General features: G+C 38.1%; 1 protein-coding gene and 1 long non-coding RNA gene across 2 annotated transcripts; one reads left to right on the top strand and one right to left on the bottom strand.

The window, feature by feature from the left end:
• The first annotated feature begins 2,937 nt into the window (after window positions 1-2,937).
• On the top strand, window positions 2,938-23,954 carry LOC145786976 (uncharacterized). The gene is made up of 14 exons (XM_082598758.1): window positions 2,938-3,167; window positions 3,360-3,477; window positions 5,883-6,013; window positions 6,465-6,614; window positions 8,804-8,926; window positions 9,473-9,642; window positions 10,455-10,624; window positions 17,827-18,024; window positions 18,770-18,967; window positions 20,533-20,694; window positions 21,337-21,490; window positions 22,080-22,241; window positions 22,347-22,521; window positions 23,049-23,954. Exons 1-14 carry the CDS (start codon window positions 2,938-2,940, stop codon window positions 23,170-23,172), a joined length of 2,265 nt encoding a protein of 754 aa, XP_082454884.1. The 3' UTR covers window positions 23,173-23,954.
• LOC145775588 (uncharacterized) lies at window positions 11,103-12,521 on the bottom strand. The gene is made up of 2 exons (XR_014290163.1): window positions 12,263-12,521; window positions 11,103-11,447 (listed from the first exon to the last, which is right to left on the bottom strand). It is a non-coding gene; the product is annotated as an uncharacterized LOC145775588 (long non-coding RNA).
• Window positions 23,955-25,250: the final 1,296 nt, after the last annotated feature.

Raw genomic sequence — 25,250 nt, 5'->3', positions numbered from 1 at the left:
ATTTTACATTAAAGCTGTAGCCCACAAGCGACACCTCTCAATAGCACCATCAACAACTGACACACGAATTCAATGCAGGATAGCCTACAAAAATTGGCGAGGGAAGACAGCCAAAAATACAGCAAGTTTAGTTGAAGCACTATTTACCGATCACAGCAAACAGGGGGTGGCGTATAGCCTACTGAATAAGGATCGATTCGCCTTTACAATGCATTGAAAAAAAGCTTCGCTGGGCGGTTAGGTTTGAACGACGATTGCTCGTTTGGTAGATGAGATATAAACCTGAAACTTTTCAGGTGAATAAAGCAAGACATACTTTTTCAATTTGTAAAGGATTAATGATTTTCTTGTAAAAATTGAATTGCTGAGAATCGATGCAAATTGGTGAAGTTTAAGTTATCACAAGATAAAGATGGTACTTATTTTGTGCTACTGTTTAATTGAAGCAAGACATACTCTTTGCAGTTGCGTTAGATTGGTACTTTTATTGTAAAAATTAAAATGCGAGCAGAAATTAATTAATGCGAGCAGAGCTCAAGCTTCTAGTGCAGACCATTTCAGTTATATTTTCAAAATTTGCCACGGGCCAATAAAAACTGGACCCGGGGCCACAGTAGGCCCGTAGCCGTAGTTTTGACACCACTGCAAGTAGTTTTGACACCACTGTTCTAAAGCCTTTTTATAATAAGAGAGGTACAATTAAACACAATTAGATGTACATATTTAAATTACAATTCCAAATAAGATTTTTGCCATCACTCATACTTCACAGTTTGTATATTTTCAAAATCTTCATATTTCACGTCTTACGCTTTGAAGATAATGGGCATTGTGACTTTGCAAAAGACGTGTGGCAATCAAACCAATTTATCCAGCTGATTTTGTTCACTTGAAATATTTAATCGCTCAGCTGCATCTACTGTAATTTTCTGTAATATCGGCAAACTGGAACAAAGGTTCGAGAGATCTCAGCGTCTACGGGCCTACTTGATTATTTAGAGACCTATAAGTTTGTGGTTTTTTATTCTTCTTTGTCGGCTCAACATCACAGTCTTTACGAGAAATATATCTTCTAAAACATGTCCGTAAATAACTACTACAGTACTAAATGGTTTTAAGTTGCTTGGGTTAAACGAAAACGTGAATAAATGTTTTATAAAATGCACACTGCCCAATAGTCTACTTTTAATGAATTTGGTGAGCAACATAATGTGTAATTTAACTTGTTTTCAATGTAGGCTATCGTACATCCATCACTCATTGTGATAAGTGTGTACAGTGGCAATAGTAAGCTAATTCGTCTTTTTCTTACCATATAATAAGTATGTTTTGTTATCCTTTCGATATAATGTTGTGGACTCTTAGCGAGATGCTGGCTCATTGTTTTGTTTCTTTTCTTTAAATGCCGCTTTTATACTTTCTCTTTTGTTATGGCAATCTTTATTGAAACATTATATTTGTAAAGCGACTGGTGCTTGACGGGCTTTAAATTTGAGTTGTCTAAAAGACTTTCACGCTTTGATGGCTATTGCGTTGAAAAAGTTGAAAGCTCGCGTGGACAGAAAGTGTTTATGAGGCATAATTTAGTGGCTGGTAGTTAGATATAGTTTTATCATTAAAATTAAAAAAAAAAAAGATGTAATTTTCGATCTAACAGAACCATGTTAGTGTGCATCGAACCATTGTTAGCATTCAAAGAAAACAGTAGATCCGAATTTAATATTATTCCAAATGTATGGCTTGTTATTCCGCACACGGCATACTACATAGACTACACAGCCAGAGTGACATTGCACTGTATTGAATCAATAAGAAAGGTGGATAACTGGATAGTAGATATCCAGAATTTTCATTACAGCACAATACAAATGGTATCTATATTTTAAGCAGCGCAATGACATAGCTTAAATAGACCTATTTGTGTATCTCATGAAGTAGATTCTGCTCTACTTTTGTGGGGTAAAACGTAATTTCTTATAATCTACTGGTCATTCATTCATAGCTTGTCACGTAACTGGAGTATAGTGTTGAGATTAGTCTCTTGTAAAGAATTCCTCTCCAATCAAGACAGCTTGGTGGTAGGTGTCTTTTTAGTCGTGTTCTATTTTACCGATTCCCATAGTAAGAGATATCGCTTCCTGAAGGGGATTTTAAGATTCAGGGGACCAAGAATGTTAGAAAGCCAATTTTAAGCTCAAGCGCCTCATCCACACTCGAGTTGAACGAATTGTAGATTCACTCTGGCCACGGAAGTCAGGTGGTTTTCGATGTGGAAGATCGACTGTAGACGAATATGTTATGATTCTGCTTCTGTGCATTGAAGACTGTTCTGAGGCCAAGAACAAGGTTGAGGCAGAGCATTTCACAAGTGCTGCCTTAGTGCCATACGACGTCGCAGATGGCTGTGATGTCAAGAGATACATTTCTCTTACAGAGGTATTTTTTAAGCTGAGCAGACATTGGAAGAAGTTTGTTGCTTTTTTTACAATTTGATCAAAAACTTGTTCCATAATTTTCAGTGCGTTTTGAAAGCATCAGTTAAAGTTTACATTCTTGAGAATAGCCTGGTTTGTAAACATAGACCACATTTACCTGTTTACTTTTATACCTTCTGTTATATCAATGTCAACAATCGTAGACTACCTATCAAGAGTCAAGACTTAAATAGACTAAAGCTTTTACAAGAAAAACATTGATTTCAATTGAGCGATCGTTTTGTTGAAGTATATTGCTACCGGTACACACGATATTTTATGTACAGTATGACTACAGTAAGCCTACCTGTTTCAAGATATACAACTTTTTTACTTACATACGGCCTTTCATTTATGTTGATTCACACTAGACAATAAGTTTGTTGCAATCAACACCTTGCTTGTAGGCTGCACTTCGGAAACATCATTTTATTTCAATTAGCCTACAAAGCACTGTCAGACAATGACTGAAGCTGTTGAAATTGGTAAAACGGATTCACTGAAAGACAAACTACTCACATGCGATGAGGAGTATTTTCGAAAGTGCTTGTATAAAGGAGCAGGAGGAAGGTTGACTTTGGATCTTTCAGATAAAGATTTATACGAAATTCCTGATGCTGTGTTTGAAGTTGGCGAGATTGAATGCTTGATACTGAACGACAATAAGATAAAGGAGATTCCAAATGAAATCAGGTGAAACACTTGGACTTGCTTAAGTGAGATAAACATGGCGCAATTTGAAAAATAATTTACAATGCCTCTTGAAAATCTATTTTATGCAACTCATGCGCCTTGAATATAAAAAGATGTGATTAACTAATCGCTAATGAACAAATGTTATGGATTCGTGTGATTAAATAATCTAAACTTATTTTACTGTTACAGAAAACTTTTTTGCCTAAAAGCTCTCTCGGTGCGCAGAAATCGACTTACCGTCTTGCCCAACAAACTGTGTGAACTAAAATACTTGGAGTACCTGGAATGCAGCGATAATAGACTTGAAGTAATTTTTCCTTTTTATATTCGAAAGTACTCTCGTATTTACTTTAGTAAAATCATAGCCCTGCTTCTATATGTGAGTTTTACCGACTAGTCATATTCTGTTTAGAAGCTGATGATTTATGTTAAGTACGTAAACTGTTTAACTAACTGCAGTATAGCCTACTCAAAATATGCAGATAGAGAAATAATCGGAAGTAGGCTATTACATTTTGATTAGGGAAACTTCAAGAACATACTTTTCATAATAAAACGGCAAGGAAGTTCGTTTCGTTTCTCTTGAACATGAATGAAACAACGTGACTGAAGCCCTGCTGCTTACTAAATGTTGTAATCTAGGGCTCAATCACTAGTTGTATGTCGAAAGAGACTTCTCACAAATTTTTAATTAGATTATCACGTGTTAATCCGTTATTTGTTGCACTACCTGGTCTCTTTTCTTGCAATTATTACCAGTAGTGGATCCAAAAATTTTGAGACACCAGAGTTTCAACAAAATAAAACTTGTAAGACAAAAAGGACGACGCAAAAGTTGTGATCAATAACAGAAAATAATTATTTGGAGGTCTAGAGAGCTCCAGCAAGTTTTGTTTGGTTTGGTCGCGCATGTTGTGCATTTTTAGGTCCAATAACCTTTTTTTTCCAAGAAGCACACCTTGTATTTTACCAAATTTATCAAATTAATAAATTGAATTTCTGTAAAAATTTGATATTCAAGTTTTGGTTTGAAAGGAAGCTATACGCATAAAGAAGTTTTCCTTCACAATCACAAAAAGGATTTCAATAACATTTGAATGTATAGTGTCGTGTAGTCTTTCAGAAAAATGTCGAAAATTTATTTGAAGTGTCCCTGTCTATACGCTATATCAGGGCTTCCCAAACTGGGGGTCGCGACCCCCCAAGTGGTCGCGTAACAAGCTTCAGGGGTCGCAGGAAGTATACCAATTTGCACAAGATACTGCATATTAACACTTCTGTGCGAGATGCTGTGACAGTTCTTAACTTTATTAAGAGTCACTCACCCAATAGGCTGCCCGGATTTTTGAAAAATTATGGGGTGGAATGGAGGTTAAAAACTCTTTTACTGCACCGTGAAGTGAGTTGGCTTTCAAATATCAAAGCTTTAAAATAGCTAGCCAATTAACGTTGAAAACTGAAATCGTGATTTTTTTTCCAACAGAATAAAATTCAGTCTTGGTCCACTATTTTCGCATCTAGCTTTTGGAATTATGCCAAATGTCAGATTTGCTTGAAAAACTGAACGAATTTAATTTGTCCCTTCTAGGAGAAAACATTAATATTTTGCATTGAAATCTAAAATTGATGCGTTCATCAAAAAATTGAACATCTGGAAACCAAAATTAAAAAATGATTTATCTGAAATGTTCTCACTTCGCCTATCGTTTCAAACTAAGCAACATTGAAATCGCCTTGAGACCTGCTTTAACTAACACTGAACCACGGCTGGACTTGCTTTGTGGCAGAAAGCAGTCCCACCCATCACACTGAATAAATGTGTTTGCTTTTTTGTTTTGTTTCCAGTAGGCTGCCCATAAGCTTCGTTGTGATGGTCATAAATAAATAAAAACAAACTGAACTGAGTGCCAGTAAATTGTTTTGGGTTTTGTTGTTGTTTTTTTTTCAATAAATATCACAAATGTATATTATTTCGTCGCTTTTAATCGTAAGCGGTCGCGAAACATTTTAGGAGAATAAAAGGGGTCGTGAGCAAAAAAGTTTGGGAAGCCCTGCGCTATATCATATACAAAACACACTTCATCTCATACCTCAATTAACACTGGAATAGATCATGTAAATTAAGTTGTTAGTTCAGTGAGAATTGTGTTTACATCGAAATATTGCAACTTATTATTTTTTCAGTTTTTGAGGGGCAAATGATATATTACTGTCTTTATAATCCACTGCTAAACCTCGGCGTCTTAAATACACCTGGTCAATAAAATAAAAAAGATTGAGCGAAGAATGTCAGCTAAAAAAATTGTACTTTAAAAAAACAAAAAATAATCTGGTTTTTGTTTCAATTTTAAGGAAGCACAAGATCAAATCCCTCTTTTACATCCGTTATCGATTCTTGTTTTAATGGCAACTTGCTAAACCAGTCACTGTAATGCTTGACGAAGGTTATAATAGCCGAAAACGTGGCCATTTGTTTTGTTGCACGATAAATCTTGTGTGGTTACAAAGTTTGATGAAAATAGATTTTGAGTAAGCGTGTGTTCAATTTTGTCTCAATACGTCTGCTCTTAACCTTTCTGAACTGTATTGTAAAATATCAGGAATAAACCATAGGCTATACGTTATAGTTGCATTGCGTAATAAAAACCACACGTAATTAGCTTTGAATCGTATGAAAATAGCAAAGCTTTTTTATTATCTGTTAAATTACAGGCTTTGCCAGAAAATATTTCTCACCTGAAGAACTTAGTTCAATTGTTTGCAAACAGGAATTGCTTGAAGGAACTTCCAGAAAACATATCATTTCTTTGGCAGTTGCGAGTACTCGGCCTCAATGGAAACAAGTACGTTCATCTCAAATAGTAGCCTAATGCCTAATCTAACCATAAATGGAGACACAACTGTTCTATACTTTTATGGTCTTATACTATTTCAGCTTATGTTCACACTTAAACATTATTAAAACTGTAGGCATACTTTTGTCATGAAAAATAGCCTAAGTAGCATGCGAAGTACAATAGCAGAAGGAATAATACTGCAATAGGCTAAGCATTGGTAGAAATTTTATCCGTGATTAAATTTTTTATAATGCTGCCAAACATACAGAGTAGTTTAAAAACAATATTTCGTTTGTTTTTCGTATTTGTGTTGGAAATGAATGCAAGTTGCTTTAAGCTCCACTCAAAATGAAAATAGCTGGAATTAGGCTGCATTGTACCGATACTGATTTTCCAACAGAGTGCTTTTATTGAGAAAATCATTTTCAATAACAATCACTTTACTTTTAATCCGTAGAATTGAAAAGCTTCCACACAAAATGGGAATTTTTCTTGAGAGTATCAGAGTGCTCGGTTTGAGTGAAAATCGAATAACAGTGTTCCCTAGCGCCATCTCAAGGATGAAAAAGTTGGAGCGTTTAGGGCTATCTGGCAACTCAATCAGCAGGTATTGTAAAATTAGCATTTTGGTAACAAGGTACGCATTTGGAAATCCAGAGTTTCTCTAACCTACATTCATGCATAAGAGAGTTCATGCAAGCAACGTTTCTCTTTCTTTCTTCTTGATTGTGTCAATTTTCCATTTAAAAACGCAAAAAGTACATACTCGACGATTTCTTATGCCTTCACAGGGCTACAGTCTTTCGTATTCTCTCATTGGATGCAAGGTGTATGTTTATTATTGTTTTTTTATGTACGTTTTTGTTTCACATCCAAACAAAATTACATGACCATCCATCCTTGTAAATGCTTCCATGAGAGAGAGTTGCCGAGGTAAAAATTGATTTGTTCAAATAAGCAAATGCCTGAGATGTTAACAAAGAAAAAACTCTCTTTTGATTTTATAACGAAAAGAATTATTTTAGTTTGCATGTCTTCTACGTAAATCTCACAATAAAAAAATGTTGTTTCATTGATAACGTTACGCTTACAAAGAAAAAACTTGTCTACTGAATTACATTTGTTAAGCATTTAGTGCCGGTAAATTGTAAATCAGCTGTTATCAAAATATTTGAAAGCAAGCACTAAGTTTATCTCCTCCGAATTGAATTTACCCTTAACGAGACTTCTTCAAATTTTCTCTATAACAGGGGTTCTTAAACTTTTTGAGCCGCGCCCCCCTTTGACGTGCCATCCAAACTTGCGCCCCACCAAACTACAAAATTAGCAAACATTAAAGTGTAATGACTACAGGAATTTATATTTAGCTTTCATCAATGTGAGGGATGTAATTGTTTTTCGGAAACCAAAAGTTTAATTCGAGGCTTTGTAGCTGATAATGCACACCTCAGATCGGCTTCACAATCAATAAGTTTGTTTCGATGTTTTGTTTTTATGTTCAAAAGTGTACAAAAGCCACTTTCGCACAGATAAGTGGACGAAAACGGAAGAAGTGTGCGTATCGCCACGCTACCCACTCCCTTGTATATGCAGGCCCGGATTTAGGGGGGGGCAGAGGGGGCAGTTGCCCCGGGCCCCCCGACTTTTGAATGGCTCCCCTATGTGTAAAAAAATGTGATTTTGTGTTATTTTTTTCCTTTTGGCCTTTAAAGTTTCTGCAAAATGCTGTGCAGTACTGGACTGATGTTACTGTAGACGTAGAGATGGTTTTTCGCGCCGTAGGCGCGAAAATTTTTTTTGCACGGGGGCCCCCCGATCTAAAAGTGCCCCGGGCCCCCCATCAGCTAAGTCCGGCCCTGTGTATATGTGCAAATATTTAACCCAAAAATCAGTTAGTGGCATTGCTTCATAATCGTCTTTTGCAGTGGAGTTACGCTTTATTTCCAAGAATTCCTCTTGCAAACCGTCTGGAAAATGTCCTCGTTAACACGAAAGGGATTTCTTGTCATCTTTCATTCTGGAAGGTTGCTAGGCTACTTTGAAATCATACTGCAAGCGGTAAGGTTACTTTTGGTCAGCACGTTACAGCAATGATGGCGTAACAATGCATCAATTGTTACGATTGGCTATATTTTATCGTTCGACATTTCATACCTACGGTTGTGGTCAATTGACATCATGGCAAGACTACAACCTACCGGCACTAGACTAAACTAAACTATTTCATTACGACCCCAAATTTTTATTACGCGACGTTTAGTCACATAGTTTGACATCGCTCGCGCCCCCCTTGTGAACCTTTCGCGCCCCCCAGTTTAAGAACCGCTGCTCTATAACGCTATCAAATCAAAGTAGTCTACCAAATATTCATGCTTTCAGTAGACTATTGAGTCTCTTCCCCATCCGACTGTTAATCAAATCATCTTAAACTAAACTTAATAAAAGAGTGAAGATGCATTTGTGGTGTGGTTTTTAATAAAAACGTTGTAGCTTATTTTTTTGCGTGAAATGTCTGGCTGCGGAATCTCCACAAACCACAGAATATCCGATTATCTTGCAGAATGACGACAGCTCAGGAAAGATGTCTGACCATATTTTAGCCTGTAAAAATTCAAAAAAACCTGTGAAGACATGTCTTTAATAGATGCACTTCATTTTCAACTATCCTAGCTTGTTCGCAACTTGGCGTAGCCTATATTAATTTTCTAATAATTATATTGACTTTTGTCGGCATGTCATTCTGAGGCAAGAAAAAGTATATCTGCCAGTAGATCAAATATTTTTTTTATTTTTCAGTTTGCCTGCTACAATATGTGACATGGCATCACTAATTGACTTGCGCCTTGATGACAATAAAATCCAGTTTCTTCCTCCTCAACTCTTTCAACTACCGTCTTTAGAAGAATTAGCTCTTTCAAGGTAAGCTTACTGATGTAATTCCAGCTGAAATTCTAAGAAAATTAAGCATTTTATACAAAATCAGAAATAAGATCAAATGAATAAAGTAAAACTTGAAATGTTTTGTGTAGTCTAACGGATAATTAATTCAACGATGTAGGTAGACACGCAATGATGCAGACTGATATAAAGTAACTTTTAAAACCACGTTTTAGGTGCAATTTCAATCAAAATAAAACGTTATAGTTCACAGTGTAGATTCTAACGATCTGTTTAAGCCTGTTCGTCATAGCACATGACTAGGAAACTGTGTTCCGAAAGCTCGTGTAATTCGATATTGCCACAACTAACTCGCAGCATCAGGCTTAAACAGATCGTTAGAATCTACACTGTGAAGTAAGCAACGATCATGCTGCTAAAAGCGAAACTCAATCAATTGCAAAACGTTATAGCTTTGACTATAGTTTTGAGTTTTGACCCACGCAACAGCCAGCCATAGTGCAAACAAAATATTGCTTGCGTTTTAGATTTTTAATCCTGCCGACAAACCCATCTTATTTTATTCAGAAACCAGTTGAGTAAATTTCATCGTGACTTTCCTCGTCTGACGTCATTGCGTTCGCTAGGCTTGAACCAAAACAAATTAATTGCTTTGCCGTCTCGTGTTGGTGATTGCAAGAACTTGGAGGTGTTGGGTTTGGAGGGAAATCGTTTGAAATCTTTACCACCAGAAATTGGTGAGTACCCTATGCTGAAAGCCCACGAAATTTTATTTATTTAGCCTTCACTTGTTGTAAGCCGAAGGAAACGTTTGAGCAAAAAAAAAACGATTGGAAGGCAAGATTAAGGGTTTTGTTTGACCGAGCATGAGACACATGACTATAGCCTTGTATTCAACCAAAGTTTGTATCCGATTACTTAAATAATATTTTAAGGTGCATTTCGGGTCAAGCCTTGCATGAATGAATATATGCTTAAATATATAACTTACAATCTATGCCTTGCATGAATGTGCCAAATCTGATTCACTATATTCTGTTTAATAAAATTATGTGTGTGTGTTTTTTTATGTATAGCCTAGTGCCGTAGATATCGCAAATACGCGTTTCTTTCGACGCTTCACAAAGAACGCAGTGTCAGTGCAGCAGTTAAGATGGGCTACCTCGAAGCCAATCCTTTGCTAAGTGACATACAAGGAACAAGATCCAGTTGGTCGTTTGTGTAACCGACCGACCGGCAGCGTATTGAACCAATGCCTGTCCCTTCAAAAGAAGGCACTCTAACAAATAGGCTAAGTTACTGAGCATTATCTTCACAACAGCGGGTCCCACGTTTAGAGTATGCCTGAGATTTTTTATCTTATTTGGCGAGTAGCCTAATAGTAAGCCACATAAGCTCTTTTGTTTCATGATAAATCTATCATTAAATCTACCATCAGGTAGTTTCGTACAGTTGTTGGAAATGGAAATAAACTAAAACAATATTTAGGCACACTCAAAGTTGTCGATTTCCGGCAAAATATCTGAATTTAGATTCTTAATCAATGCAGGCAAGCTATCCTTTCTGCGAGAGTTGTATGTTGGACAGAACAAACTCAGTGGACGCTTTGCGATCCCGGATACAATCTCGCAAATGCGGAACTTGATAATCCTAGATCTGGCTGGCAACAAGATTACTGATCTACCAATTGAAATGAAAACCTTACTGTACTTGAATGAGGTAATTGACAGTATGTCCTACGTGAATTACGTAAATCATCAGCTCAAATAAGTCCAATTGATAAATACATGACTTTGCCAATGAAAAAACGGCAAGACTAAGCAGAAATGTAGAACTTTTGGAGTTTGCTTGAGCAAAGCACTTCGAAAATAAATCTATGTTCAACAGCACTTAGTTTTTTTTTTAGAGAGTGCTGTAGAAAACTAATGAAATTGGTTATGAGGTTCACAGGAGAATAATATTGGGAAGAAACGTGGAACGCACAGACCGTTTTTACAGGAACCAAGCTCATGATATCCAATCTAGATGTCTACACATTTTAGTGAACACAAAGTTCGTTGATTCATTCATACATGTATGCAATATATGGTGTTTTTTGTTATGCTGGCAGGTCATGTTGGCTGTTATTGTAGACCTAAATATTGCAGACTAAAGGGCGCTAATGTAGTTAATGACAGCTCCAGAAATGCACAAGACACAATGTGAAAAACCTGTATCTGACACTAAACGAGAAGCTACACCAGGTTGCATACACATCTTGACATTACCATGGTAAATAAAATGACCGAGACCTGGCTTGTTATGCCCAGGGTTATTGATAATATTGACAAATAAAAGACAAGATAACAATTTTTTTAAGTCACACGGATTTTCGTTTTGTTGGTTACGGCTGTATTTTTTTTAAATTATAAAATGGCAACCTCATATGCAGCTTGTTCGGTGCCATAATAAAGTCATGACACATATTTTGCCATTAAACGTGGGTTTGGAGAAGAAAACCTTCTTTCGTTCATTTCAATTTTCGCTTGCTTGTGGATGATAACTAAAAATAAATAGCAAGTTAATTAATTGCTGTAATGGCAGCTAACAAAATTCTCTAACCATAATTGTCCTGTAGTGACATGCTTTCAAAAGTCAGTATGCTAGAATCTACACAATATGGCAAATCAGGCTCAGTCTTTAATTAGCAAGGATTTACTGCAATGGTTTTCAAGCTGCGCTTCTCGACGCCTTTATTAGCCGTTTAAACTTTCTAAGGGCATGACACAATGATTTTGTTTTCTCATTAAAGTTCATTATGCTTTAAAACTCCTTGTGGTTTCAATTTATTTAATATTAGTTTCAATTAGTTACGATGTTGCACGTCAGTTTGAATTAAACGTAAAAACATTCCCACATGTGTAGTTGTAGCCTAGTCAATGTTAAGTTGTCATCCTTTTCAAAATAATGAGATGGAAATGTTTTTAACCCAAAGCATTGGTATCAATTGTTTGGTTGTACAGCAGGTGGCTGTCTCGTCTCAACATAAAGGATTTTGCACCAAAAAGTCTTTTAATTATTTGACTGAGAGCCTTTGTGCAGGAAGATCAATATGCCTGTGCCAATTTTTTCTTTCAAAAAATAAACTAAATATTTCTATCGGTGAGATAAACTATATACTTGAAGAATCAGACTAAACCAGTAGTTCTTAAACGTTTTTAGGTGCGACACACAGGAAATTGCTGAACTCGGGACAAATTTATGACAATTGATGACATAGATGTAGACCTACATTGACAAAATGTGGACACACTGAGCAGATTCATTAATAATAAAATTCGTGATCTAACGGGCTGAACAAAAACATTAGCTACTCACCTCAAATAATAGACATTTTTGAGTATTCACGACAGCTTCCCGTGATAAAACGTCGGTAAATGATTACAAATGATAATGCACGTATACGAAAACTGCTGCCCATACAAACAAGATCACAGTCCAGATAAACTTTTGTTTTAAGCTGCAGTAGCAATTGACAGGATGGTCAAAAGGCATTTTCTGCAGAGTTTTAACATCATTTTACTGCGATTATTTTACATTCATACTGCTTTGATTGCCTTTGTTTTATGAGCAGGCAAACTGCTGACTATAATTGCATAAACTTTGTTGGTTTGAAAATTGTATGCTCTTTGTGACATCATAACTTAATGAAGACAATAGTAGTCATACATTGCAAACAGAATAAATTTGTTGTGTTTATTTGTTAATTAAATCCGGTAAGTTAATTTGTACAATTGCTCTGCGCCCAAATAATTCCACAACATGATTGAAGTTAAGTTAACCAAATGTTCAGATCAAACAGGGTTGCCAAAGGTAAGGTAATAACGATCAAGTTGTGTTGCTGATTTCAAATGTTGTAAGAAGTGGGTAACAAACATTAGTAACATCAGCAAAAACGCTAACTTCTAATTTCTTTGATTGTATTTTTCGATAGTTTACTTATCCCCTAGTTTTCCTGATGCTTTTTATAATTGTTATTGTCAAATTAAGCTTAGCACAATCATGATAAAAAAAAACTTACATGGAAAATATTTGCTCATCAAACCAGTTGTTAAACATCACCACTGATTGTAAAACGGTTGTATTTTTCAGTTAGTAGTAAAACAGAGTCTTTAACCAGCCATCCAAAGAAATGTAAGCATTACAAAGCAAAGCAATGTAAATACGAAAAGTTTGTATAAATTCTGCATAAACTTTTTATCGAATTTTTTCCTTTCTATGCGGCTGGTGCTACGGCTTCTTCTTGCTCTACGGTGACGGCGGTTATGTGGCTTTTGCAGTATTTTTCTTAGGTATTTGGCTTCTTCTTCATCATCATCATCATCTTCGTCGTCTTCATCTTCTTCTTCGCCTTCTTCGTCACTTTGATGGCGTCCATGCCCCCTTTCATGCTTTTTTCTACTGTGCATTTTCTTCAATAGAAATCTGGCGAATAGTCGACATTGTTTTGTTTATTTTACAGAAACCTTATGTTGAATATTGCATAATTTTAAATGTCACCTAACATTTTGTGACACTTCATAAAAATTTGCGCATGCCAGTAATGCTCGTTTATGATGTCACAAGAATGTAAGGTTATGAATACCAAAATATATATACCTTCAAACGTGGTGACTTTGTTCAAACGTTCGACACTTTTTGCTTTATAACTTTTGAATTGCAACTGATAGAAATCTGAAATGTGTTTTATCGCAACACATGAGCTCTTACCTATCCAATCAGACATTGCTTATTTTCGTAGCCGCTGACGGAAACGTGTCATCCTGTGGTTAGTGTGTGAACAAAGTCACCCCATTAGCAGGGTGACTTTGTTCACACTCGAAAACTACATTTCTGAACAAGATTGCACGCAAATTTGGCTGTTATTTTTGTTTTCAGACAATGTGAAACCAAGGAACTTTCAGAAATAATTGATTAAACTACCATTCAACGTTTTTTTCGTGTTAAATCTGAAAAGGTTCATGCATTGCGATAAAACAAACACAAGACACACAAAAAACACTTGAAAACGATTTAGTTTCGAATATTGTAAATAGCGATATGGTTCATGTACTGTGATGAAAGAGACACAAGACACACCAAAAATACATGAAAAGTTAACGATGATGAAGTTGCTGGAAAGGGTAGAGCAGGAAGATTGATTTTCATGAAAAGTTCTGGATTTGTAACCTTTCCTGGAGCAACCTTATCACTTCACCGTTAGAAAGCTCCTTCCACAGTTTTAAATAAAGTTTCAAATAAAAATAAACCTAGCGTACCCTTCGCTTTTCATAAAAGGAAAAAAATCAAACATAGACTATGGTTAGTACTGCTATGGGGAGGGGCGGGGAGGAAGACAAGCACCTTCACGTGGTCTCCCCCGTCAGTAACATACGAAATTATACAAAGTACGTATGCGAAACGAAGCTTGTCAAACAAGAGCTAATGAGACTGTTCAGCGCAGGGTGGGTAGGGAAATGCCCTTTTCAGGGCACGGCAGTGCTCGCACTGTCGAAAAGTACAGACGACCCACCGTACTGCAGCTGAACACCGAGGGCATCACGGCCAGCAAGCTCAACATCATCGAGCACCTGGCCACCAAGCATCAAGCCCTCATCATCCTCTTCCAGGAGACTCACTGCACATCTGTAGATAAGTTGGTAATAACCAACTTCACACTCGCAGGCGCAACCTGCAGCAGGAAACACGGCCTCGCCACGTTTGTCCATGACCGGCTGAGCTGGTCCTTGGTTGACCAATCCCAAGCTCAATCGGAGATCGAGTGGCTTTGTGTAGATGTAGCAGGCTACAACATCGTCAATGTCTACAAGCCCCCCACCTTCGCGGATAACATCAACAACCATCCCAATGTTCCCCCACCCCAGCCTCTACGCTGGCGATTTTAACGGCCACCACACTGACTGGGGCTACAACTCCATCAACAACGACGGAGAACGTCTGGCCGCTTGGGCAACCAACAACAACCTCGCCCTCTTATACGATCCTAAGGGCGCACCGAGCTTCCACTCCGGTCGTTGGAACACTGGCACGAACCCAGACCTGGCTTTCGCAAGTGATGATCGCCAGCCGGACAGACGTGTGCTAGAGAAGTTCCCAAGGTCTCAACACCGACCCTCGCTAATCACGGCCCCGTGCTTGCCACACCTATTCCGAGCAAGCCTGTCAAGCGATGGAACTTTGGAAAGGCCGATTGGGAATACTACAGCTTACTCACAAACGAAGCTACGCAGTACCTCCCATCCCCACTCACCATCAAAGTGGATGAAGCCTACCAGGACTTCTGTGATGCAATCATATCTGTGGCAAAAGATTCCATCCCGCGAGGTCGACGGAAAAACTACATACCTTGCTGGGATGTGGAGTGCGACAGGCTCTACCGCGACTTCCTCCGTTTCCCCCAGGGCACCGCCACCACCAACTCAGCAACAGCCCTGCTGGCAAGATTGGATTCAAAGAGGAAGAAGCGCTGGACAGAAGCCATAGCCTCAATCGACTTCACGCACTCCAGCCGCACAGCATGGAGTACACTCAACAACCTCACTGGCAGATCACGTGCCTCTCGTCGCCAATGCCCCATTTCGGCAAATGCCATTGCCTCAAAACTTGTGAAAAATGGAGTGCACAGAACGAGAGACCGTGAATCAGACAAGTCCGTCCTCAAGGAAATGACGGACCTCTGAAAGGTCCCAACACCTGTCGTGGGCAACATCTCTGGTGAGTTTACCCCAGAAGAATTTGCCTCCGCCCTCCAGCACCTAAAGCCAGGCAAATCCTCGGGCCTTGATCACCTATGCCCGAAACTAATACTCCAAGCTTCCCCCTTTATGAGGTCCTGGTTAAAATACTTCCTTTCCTGCTGCTTACGTCACCTGCGCATCCCAAGAATCTGGAGAAGAGCCCTAGTGGTTGCAGTCCCAAAGCCGAAAAAGCCCCCAGGGGATCCGAAGAGCTACCGCCCAATCTCTCTGCTCTGTATCTCCTTCAAGATACTCGAGAGACTTATCTACGCCCGTGTCGAACCGATAATAGACCCTCAGCTCTCTTGGGAACAAGCCGGCTTTCGCCACGAAAGATCAACCGTAGACCAGGTCACTCTGATGACCCAAGACATCGAGGACAGCTTCTCGGCAAAAAAGAAGGCTGGCGCCGTGCTTGCCAATCTCACAGCTGCCTACGACACTGTATAGCACAGCGGCCTTACCTGCAAACTACTCCGTCTCCTTCCTGACAGGCACATGGTCCATATGATTATGGAACTTGTGCAAAACCGCAGCTTTACCCTTTCCACCGGTAGCGGCCGACGAAGTAGACTACGTCGACTCAGGAACGGCGTCCCACAGGGCTCTGTCCTGGCTCCCCTCCTCTTTAACACTTACATTTATGACCTGCCTGATACCATCTCCAGGAAGTATGCTTACGCAGACGATCTGGCTCTCCTGCCATCCAGCCGGAGATTAGCAGTCAATGGAGAGGAACCTAAGCCAGGACATGTCAACTATATCAACATATCTCCAGAAATGGAAGCAACAGCTTAGCAAGGCAAAGACAGTGTCGGCGGCCTTCCTAAACAACAAGGAAGCAAAACGTGAGATCAACATTACCACCGATGACAAACACCTCCCCTACTGCGCCGAACCCACCTACCTCGGCGTAACCCTGGACAGGTCACTCACGTACCGACGACACCTGGAGTCACTGCGCAAAAAACTATCTGCGCGCGTTGCACTTTTGAGGCGGCTGGCGGGTTCCGGCTGGGAAGCTGATGCGAAAACCCTTCGCACAGCTACCTTGGCCCTCGTCCATTCTGTTGCTGAGTACTGCGCACCAGTGTGGTGCCGCAGCTCTCACACCCGCCACATTGACACCGCCATCAATGACGCACTACGCACTGTGACTGGATGCCTGCGTCCCACTCCAACGGACTGCCTTCCCATCCTTGCAGGCATTCAACCCGCTGAGCTTCACCGTAAAGGAGCCATGATTTCCCTTGCTCGTCGCGCACTGGACCCCGACCACCTCCTCCACAGTACACTCCAGCGCCTACCTGGAGGACAGCAGCGACTGAAATCAAGACGCCCATTTGTGCCCGTTGCACGACAGCTTCTGAACAACGTTGAAGATCTTAGAATAAGTGCGGCACACTGGACGAACTACACATGGAACATGGAGTGGCAAAACAACACCTCCCGACTCCGTGATTTCCTACCCGACGTCGATCCCCACCCTCCCGTAATGTCCCTCGCAAGACTTGCGTGGGTCCGGCTTAACCGCCTACGAACCGGCGTCGGTCGCTTTCGTTCAGACATGTGCAGATGGGGCCTGGCTCCCTCTCCGGGATGCGAGTGTGGCGCCACAGACCAGACAGTAGATCATGTCGTCCATGGCTGCCCAATCCATCAACCACCACATGGAACGCTTGGACTGAAGGCCCTGGATGACGAGACTGTCGAGTGGCTGATGACATCATGCCCAAACATATAGTTCAGAAGAACAGCTCATACGACGAAGAAAAAGTACTGCTATTTTGCATTCATCAAATGCTGGCATTTGCACAACAATCTAAACAGTTTACCAGCCTCATTTTTGTAATCACAAATCGATTTCGCTAATATAGCATCCTCAGTATGATCATGTTAAGTCTTGATCATATTGAGGATGATCACATGACTGATGATCACTTGACATGATCATACTGAGGACGCTATATTAGCGAAATCGATTTGTGATTATAAAAAATGAGGCTGGTAGCCTAAACTGCTTGTTGCGTTGAGTAACAGGACTGACTCAATAGAGTGAGATAGGCTACTTCTGATGAAAACAACCGTAGCCTACGTATTTACTCCCTGACTGCTAGCGACATAAACTTTTTTTTATTTTTCTAGATCACGTTCTCCGACAACAGTATAAGCGATCTTCCCAATGGGTTGTGCTCCTTAATTGACGTCAATACGATCAACTTCAGCGGAAATAAGCTCACAAAGCTACCACGTGATTTGAGAAAGCTTTTGGCTCTCAAAACTATCTGCCTTCAAAACAACGATTTTGTGGAATTTCCAAACGCCTTGTGCCACGTAACACAAGTATAAAACAAATTTAATTTTTTTCACTTTTTTAAACACTTAAATTTTTAATTTATTTAATAGTAAAGCACTGTTTGGATATTTTTAGGTGCGTCATAATGGAACAAATATATACTGATTAAACTATTTTTGTTACTATTAATTAATAACCTGACCAAGACAAACTGTGTAAAATAGATAAGCCTACATTGGCAAACGCAGAAAAAAATGAAGAGATTGCATGTTAGTTGCCGAATAACTGTCTAATAAATAAATTAATACTAAAACTTAACGTTATTAAATGATATGATGCTCATTCTAAACAAGAAATGCATTGCAAACAACCACTTTCAATGCTATCCATTAGTTTTTAAGATTTCTTTTGTTGATGTTTGCTTTAAAAGAATCCTTAGAAACTAATAAAGGTTTTTCTTGATAACTAATGATCACATTAATCATGATCAAGAACAAACGAAATGCAAGGCATTGATAAACCTAGTTAGTGACTGTCCGTGAATTAGAAACTAATGACTTGCTGACTGTCTTATTGTACTATAAATGCAATATCAATGATGCTATAGAGTTGCAAGTTTTCTTATATGAGAAACGTAAAAGGTGCAGTACTATATTTCACTTTGGGCTTTTTTTTCTTGTTTTAAAATGCCTAACCGCTGTAACGATTTTTTTTGTTTTTTTGTAAAAATAAAAGCATCAGAGAAGATTTAATCCATTATTTTCTGTTACTTGATTTTCAAATCATTTGCAGGTAGAAGAAATCGATTTTTCCAGAAATAAACTTGAGTTTTTGCCTCATGGCCTCCATCGATTGAAACAACTCAGGAAAATGAATTTAAGTCATAACCAGTTTAAAGATTTTCCTTCCGAACTGGGAAGTGTATCTTCTCTCGAAACACTCAATCTTGCCGACAACCGACTCACTGATATTCCGTTCGAGCTTAAATTTGTAAGTTTATTAAACCAAAATGTTTGTAAGGTGAATGTATTGACTTGTAGTTGATTGCAACAATCTTTATCGACTGATCGGGACTGAGAAAGTTTCTTGAGTGAACTGGGACTGGGAGTTGCCAAATTAAACACGCACGTCAACGCAAATTGAGAAATGTAGAATTAATTTGGTTACAAAAAGACAAGTTTAACAGAGTTGAAAATCCATGCTTGCATAGTTAAATAGCCCACTTGGGAACATAAGCAAGGAATTTAGTAATACGTCAGATACAACAGCGTAAGTCACATTCATCTTTGACCAAACCTTCGTCAGAGAACATTCCAAATGCATCTTTTGCAACACGTATATTTACCAATTTTAATAATTTTTCTTGAATGCCATCCGGTAGAGATTCTTTATTTACAATAAATGGGTTTCCATGGTCGACTCTGATTCTAGTTTGATAGGTTGTAGGAATTTTTATCGTCTGACTAAAAAACATGATTGGAAAATTAATTCTGATAGTTTCGCATATTGTAGATGTTTTGTACTACTGGCGTAGGCCGGCAACTGAGATTGACAGAGTTAAGTTTTCCATTTATTGATATGTTGTTTTTGAAAAACGCCTTGAAAAACAAACTCCCAAGAAATAAAGTCTTGAAAAACTCGTCTTGGGCATAAACTAAAATTATAGCTGAGAAAATATGTCTGATGAACACGAAACATCTATTTAAATTGAAGTTGTTCATCTGTTTTTTTAGAAGCATTTATTTGTTGTTAATATTGTCAATTCAACAATTTTGAAAAGATTAAGAATCGGAATAGAGAACAATATAGCCTACATTGCTGTAGAATTCATAAAAAATTCAAACTTTCTGAATACGCGTAATAACGTAGAAGGTGGTTGCAACTTCTGTTCTGACTTTTCCGTGTTGCAGAGAATAATAACGTATAGCCTACAAGGTTAATTTATATCCTTGCTTCTTTTTCAATGGATTTCAATTTTTTTAATGAAGTAATTTTTTATTATGACTTTATGAGTTTTGGTATTGACATCTTTCTGAATCATTTTGTCAAAGATAAACCATTTTGATACATCAAGAAGAAGAAGAAGTTGTAACAAACCATGATCAAGCTACATGCAGCTGTTATGATGGCATGTTTTTAGCTTAGTTTTCATTAATAATAATCGTGTTTTTATTTGCACCCATTGCGATAACATACAGTACACTGCGATCACAGATGCGATACAACAGACGACATGAAGCAGCGAAGTGACATACAGTATAGTCTTCGAGTCAGCTGCTCCCCTTAATTTGGCTTGCCACTAAGTGTCTTTGCCGAGACAAAGCCGCATGCTCTGGAGAGGTGTCGAACCCACGTCCTTTGGAACGTCGCGCAGATGTTCTCACCAGTCGGTTACGCAGCCGACAATAGGTTCAGCAGCCGACATCAGGTTCAGCTTGATATTTGAAACATACAAGTTTCGAAAAAAAATATATAAATTAAACTTCTTTGACAATTTGCATACTACCTCAATGTCTTTTGACACTTTTGTTATGAAATTTTTTATATCATTTTAGCTGGAAAATATAGAAACTTTGGACATTTCCAACAACTTCTTTCAAGAATTTCCAAGAAGATTATTTTTAGTGACGTCCCTGAAGTACTTGAAATGCTCGCAAAAAGATGGAGTAAGAATAAAAGCACTGCCGGAAGGGATTTCTCAGCTAGAAAAACTCAAGGTAACATTCAAATTAAAAGAATCAAACGAGGTGCGAGGTGACTGAATAATAGGCCTATCATAACAAAGTAAAATTTCGGCTTCAAATGTGAAAAAAAACTTTTGTAAAACAAATAAATTTATTGCAATTTTATACTTTATGCTTCCACAGGGAAGCTCTTGCAATTGAAAACTGGGATAGACATTGGGTTGTGGTTTATTTCTAACAAATATTTATAAGAAATTTACGACTATCAGCATTTGATTGAGGCGGTGTGATGGCACAACGGATAAGGCGTTAGCTTTCTAATTATGCAAACCTGGTTCAACTCCCGGCTTCAGCTGGTTGTTAGAAACACCGCTCACCTCCAATGTCCTAGGGTGTAATAAATTGGGTGGGCATAATTGCTGCAGGAAAGGCGGCCGAGAGAAAGGAACTGGCCACCCTACTCTTTTTAGTGCCGAAGGCTCAGTACAATGAGAACCTTGTCTTCTCACGCCCAACACTTGAATCAAGTATGGGACCACCTTTGTCTTTTTAGCATTTAACTTGCGCAATCATGTCATGCAATAGTATGTAGCGTAGTGAACAGAGATACCGTAGTGAAGTATAAATTCTAAAGAGGGTGATTTGCCTTGAAAAACATTTCTGTACGTCTTATAGGGACTGGAATTTGATTACAATTCTCTTCACCATCTTCCGAGTTCATTGAAATTGTGCAAAGAAATGGAAGAACTCACTTTGTCACACAATGAACTGATTGAGATACCAGAGAGCCTATGTGAACTTACAAAGTTGACAACTCTTAAGCTCAATGGTAATTTGAAGAAACTTGTTATTGTTCTGTTTTCTGTTGCTTTTACTGTAAATGTAGTCCAGACTACTGCAAATATAGGATATTTTTAATGATATTGTTTAGGATATTTTTAACCTGACATTTTCGAATGTGTGGTTTGTCTGAAATGTAATAATAGCAATCAAACATGCAATAGTCTACTCATTTATGTACGAGCGTCGGCTTTAATATGTTAGTGTAGGGGCATCGGGCTTTTCCATTCAACCATGCATCAATGGGAAATCGCCTTTTTTTCCTTTTTTTGTACTTGTAGTGCTGAGGAACAGATCGTAGACCACATCATTAACTGTTGTACCATATTCAACCCACCTATTGGAACAGAGTGTGAGGTCTGGAAGTGATAAAACCAAAGACTGGCTGCTCTCCAGTAACTTTCCACCGTAGTCCAGAAACATCGCGAATCGGGTGTCATAAAGAGATAGACTCCCGGCCCCAGAAGAATGAGTTTGCAAAAGAGAATTTTTTCATGCAAGCTATCGTCAATTGAAAGCCAGTAGACAAACTTAACAATCAGTTTATGCTACCCTATCATACAACTTTGCATTTGCAGGAAATCGCATTAAGGAATTACCCACAGGTCTTGATCTTTTGGTCAGCTTGGAAACTTTTGACATTTCAAACAATCCAACAAAAAGGCCACCTCAAAAGGTGACTGAGACGAATGACATAGTACCGATCGGAAGGTACATGAGACATGTTGAAGATATGGAAGGTTGGTAACTTAAGAGGCAGCTTAAATAAAGTTAATGCATAGGAAGTAAGAAGAATTTTTTTTAGTGGGCTAGTTTTTAAGTATTAGTTTTCTTTATTGTTATAGAGGCGTTGTTGAACAAGATGATGGAGAAAGTAGCAATAGAATGTCCAATAGGAGATTTCAACCGATTATGTGCCAACCTACATCTCTCAAACGAGCTGGTGACCGAAATAGTTGACGACAAGAACCTGACAGAATATGAGCAAATGATGAAGTTATTTCAAGAATGGAGGACAAGGTAGGATCTGTCGTTCTATAAATAGCCCACTGTATTTAAAAAGTTACATGAACCATTTAGAAGAACGTGTTTCTTAAGGTTGATTTGAACTATAATCTAATATCAAAATGTGCTTGTTTTCTTGTTTGCAGAGTCGTTGTCCTTTGATTTTCTTTTATAGTTCCCAATCGTATGGTATTTTACATTAGGCCTACTTCCATTGGCAACAATTTATTTTATCACTACTATTACCTGGTAAAAACGTGAGCACTTTTTCGTCAGTATACAGTGGTAGGTATTTAACAAAGCCTTGCCTCCAGTTGTATCATTTAATTTTATCAGATTTTTTTATGGAGATTTATGAGAAGAAGATCTGAACTGATACGACATACCAACGGAAGCCAAGCTTAAAAAATTATGGAAATTTGATTCTTAACAGCTAATTCAATGCCCGAAGTTTCATCAGTGTGTGTTAACAAACACACATTTTTAGTGTACAACTTTGACGAAATCGAAGTTTAATGAAGATCTGTGTTTTTACTTTGCAGCAAACCGTGGTTCCCAAAACAATTTCAAGCACGACTTCTCCGGATTGTTGATTTGGTTGATCTTCGAGATCTTCACCAAACGCTAAAGATAATGCATTTTTATCCGAAAGCACTGAGACTTTAGAAAAAACGCATAAGAGAAATTTATTGCTGCAAATCTTCTTCACGTATTCCGCGAGTTACAATAGTATGGAGTACGATGGTAATGGTAATGCATACTTTTGTACTATTTTTCCCTTCAATATTACCCCTAATTTAAAGTGGGGGATTTAAAATTTGTGTTAAGGCTGGGATAAAATTTATTATCTGCCCAATTAAAACAATGAAAAGAGATATAAAACTTACACTATTTGAAAATCAGAAGTTTTTTCTATAATATGAAAACTTTTAATTTTGCTATAAAATATCCTGATGACGAAATTACTTAAAAATTGACTTATTTGCAGTTAATCCAGTATTAGTGCACGTTCCAAACAACACTTTTTGTCATGTAGGCCTGATCATAGCATAAATTAGTTTTACAATTTAGTTTGATGCTCGCTTTTTGTTAGTAAAGGAAATGAGGTATCTTAAACTTTGGGCATTATGTCTCAACATTGATTTTAACCCGAATTAAAGAGAGATATTGTATTAGATTAGTTCATTTTACATTTGAAATTCCGACAGTAATTAAGATTTTCAATAAATTGGTAATAAGTACAATAGTTGCATGGGCCCACATTAATTTATTGTATCGTGTTTCATTCATTGAAATTCTGTATAGATCGATACCTCGATTTAACATTCTTAAAAGTTAAAATAAAGTATCGTGATGCTGTCTTTGAGAGCAAGGAAATTGTGACGAAAACTTGGAAGTTCGACTTGGGCACTTTGATTTTGGTCAGAAAATTTGTAACGTGTATTATTTATTACAGAACAAACCATCTAACTATTGCAATTGTACCAGAACTTTTAAGGCTACAAACGACATCAAAGTTTAACTTTCGTAGGAAATATTGCAATATTGCAAGTTTGACAATGAAAACTTACTTGCTTTAAGCATCTTATCTTGTATGATGCCTACTCTTCAAGGTGGATTAATTTTACAAAAATAAGAAAATCCATCGTTATCAACTTTTCACCTTTGTCACGAGAGATGTAGCCTACTGCACAGTGCACACTCGGTAAAATTTCCACCTCGTAGCCGACACAAAAGTTACTAAGTTAGCCCGTTCAGGTTGCTAATAGATATCTCTTGCTTTTGAAAACTAAAAAGGGCAAAATTAAACAATGATAGTTAAGAGGTTTTGCTTTCGAAAACCATGAGTCAGTCAAGGCGGCAAAGCAACTAAACTAAATTTATTGTATAACGCTTTTAACAGACAGGGACTTAAAATGATCCTTTTACATATGCAATCCTCAATTTTCTTTAACAGAGCTTCACTTATCTGCCAATGACTACTTCTCAATCACGGCACTGTTGGATAGAAACAATACCCAGTAAAATGAGTTTTGAACCAATGACGTCACCTAAAGAATACATGGCTCACCTAATCCTATATTCGGCTCAGTTAACTACAATAATAATAATAATCGTGTTTTTATTTGCGCTCATTGCGATAACATACACTGCGATACAACAGAAGACTGTCAGACGTCAATTACAGACGTCAGGAAGCAGCAAAGTGACATATAGTCTTCGAGTCAGCTGCTCCCCTTATTTTGGCTTGCCATTAAGTGTCTTTGCCGAGACACAGCCGCGTGCTTTGGAGCGGTGTCGAACCCACGTCCTTTGGAACGTCGCGGAGACGTTCTCACCACTCGGTTACGCAGCCACTCGGCTACGCAGCCGACTATAGGCGCTAATGCATCTGAAGACATTGTTTGACGAAGCAAACCTGGCACGTTTCACGAGCTCGGCGTTTAGTTTGTCAAAGGCCGCATCATCGTCGACGAGTTTCATTAGAGCAGTTTTCCCCAAAGTCCAAATTCAACTGTCATGTAAATCACTTGTGAAATACGATTCTCATTGTTTTTTGTTGTTGTTTGTAGGCTAGCTACTCCAGGCAACAAAAACCAGTTAACGGCTTTTAGAAACACAAAAGAGAATTTAGAACACGATTTGAGGAAGTCTTTTTGTATTGGCTACACATTAAACCGGACAACACTTCATTGTATGATTTTTCTGGAATCATTACACGAACAAGATTTTGAACAGAATCT

This window comes from Aplidium turbinatum, chromosome 1 (assembly GCF_918807975.1).
Source record: "Aplidium turbinatum chromosome 1, kaAplTurb1.1, whole genome shotgun sequence".
Lineage (NCBI taxonomy): Eukaryota > Metazoa > Chordata > Ascidiacea > Aplousobranchia > Polyclinidae > Aplidium > Aplidium turbinatum.
The sequence above is the reverse complement of the archived record's forward strand: the minus strand, read 5'-3'. Positions and strand labels throughout refer to the sequence as shown.

What these genes read in the sequence shown, in the direction of transcription:
- LOC145786976 (XM_082598758.1), top strand. Translation starts at nt 2,938, where the DNA reads ATGACTGAAGCTGTTGAAATTGGTAAAACGGATTCACTGAAAGACAAA. An exon ending in CCTTACTGTACTTGAATGAG is followed by an intron (nt 10,625 to 17,826) that starts GTAATTGACAGT and finishes TTATTTTTCTAG; the next exon opens with ATCACGTTCTCCGACAACAG. An exon ending in ACATGTTGAAGATATGGAAG is followed by an intron (nt 22,242 to 22,346) that starts GTTGGTAACTTA and finishes TTATTGTTATAG; the next exon opens with AGGCGTTGTTGAACAAGATG.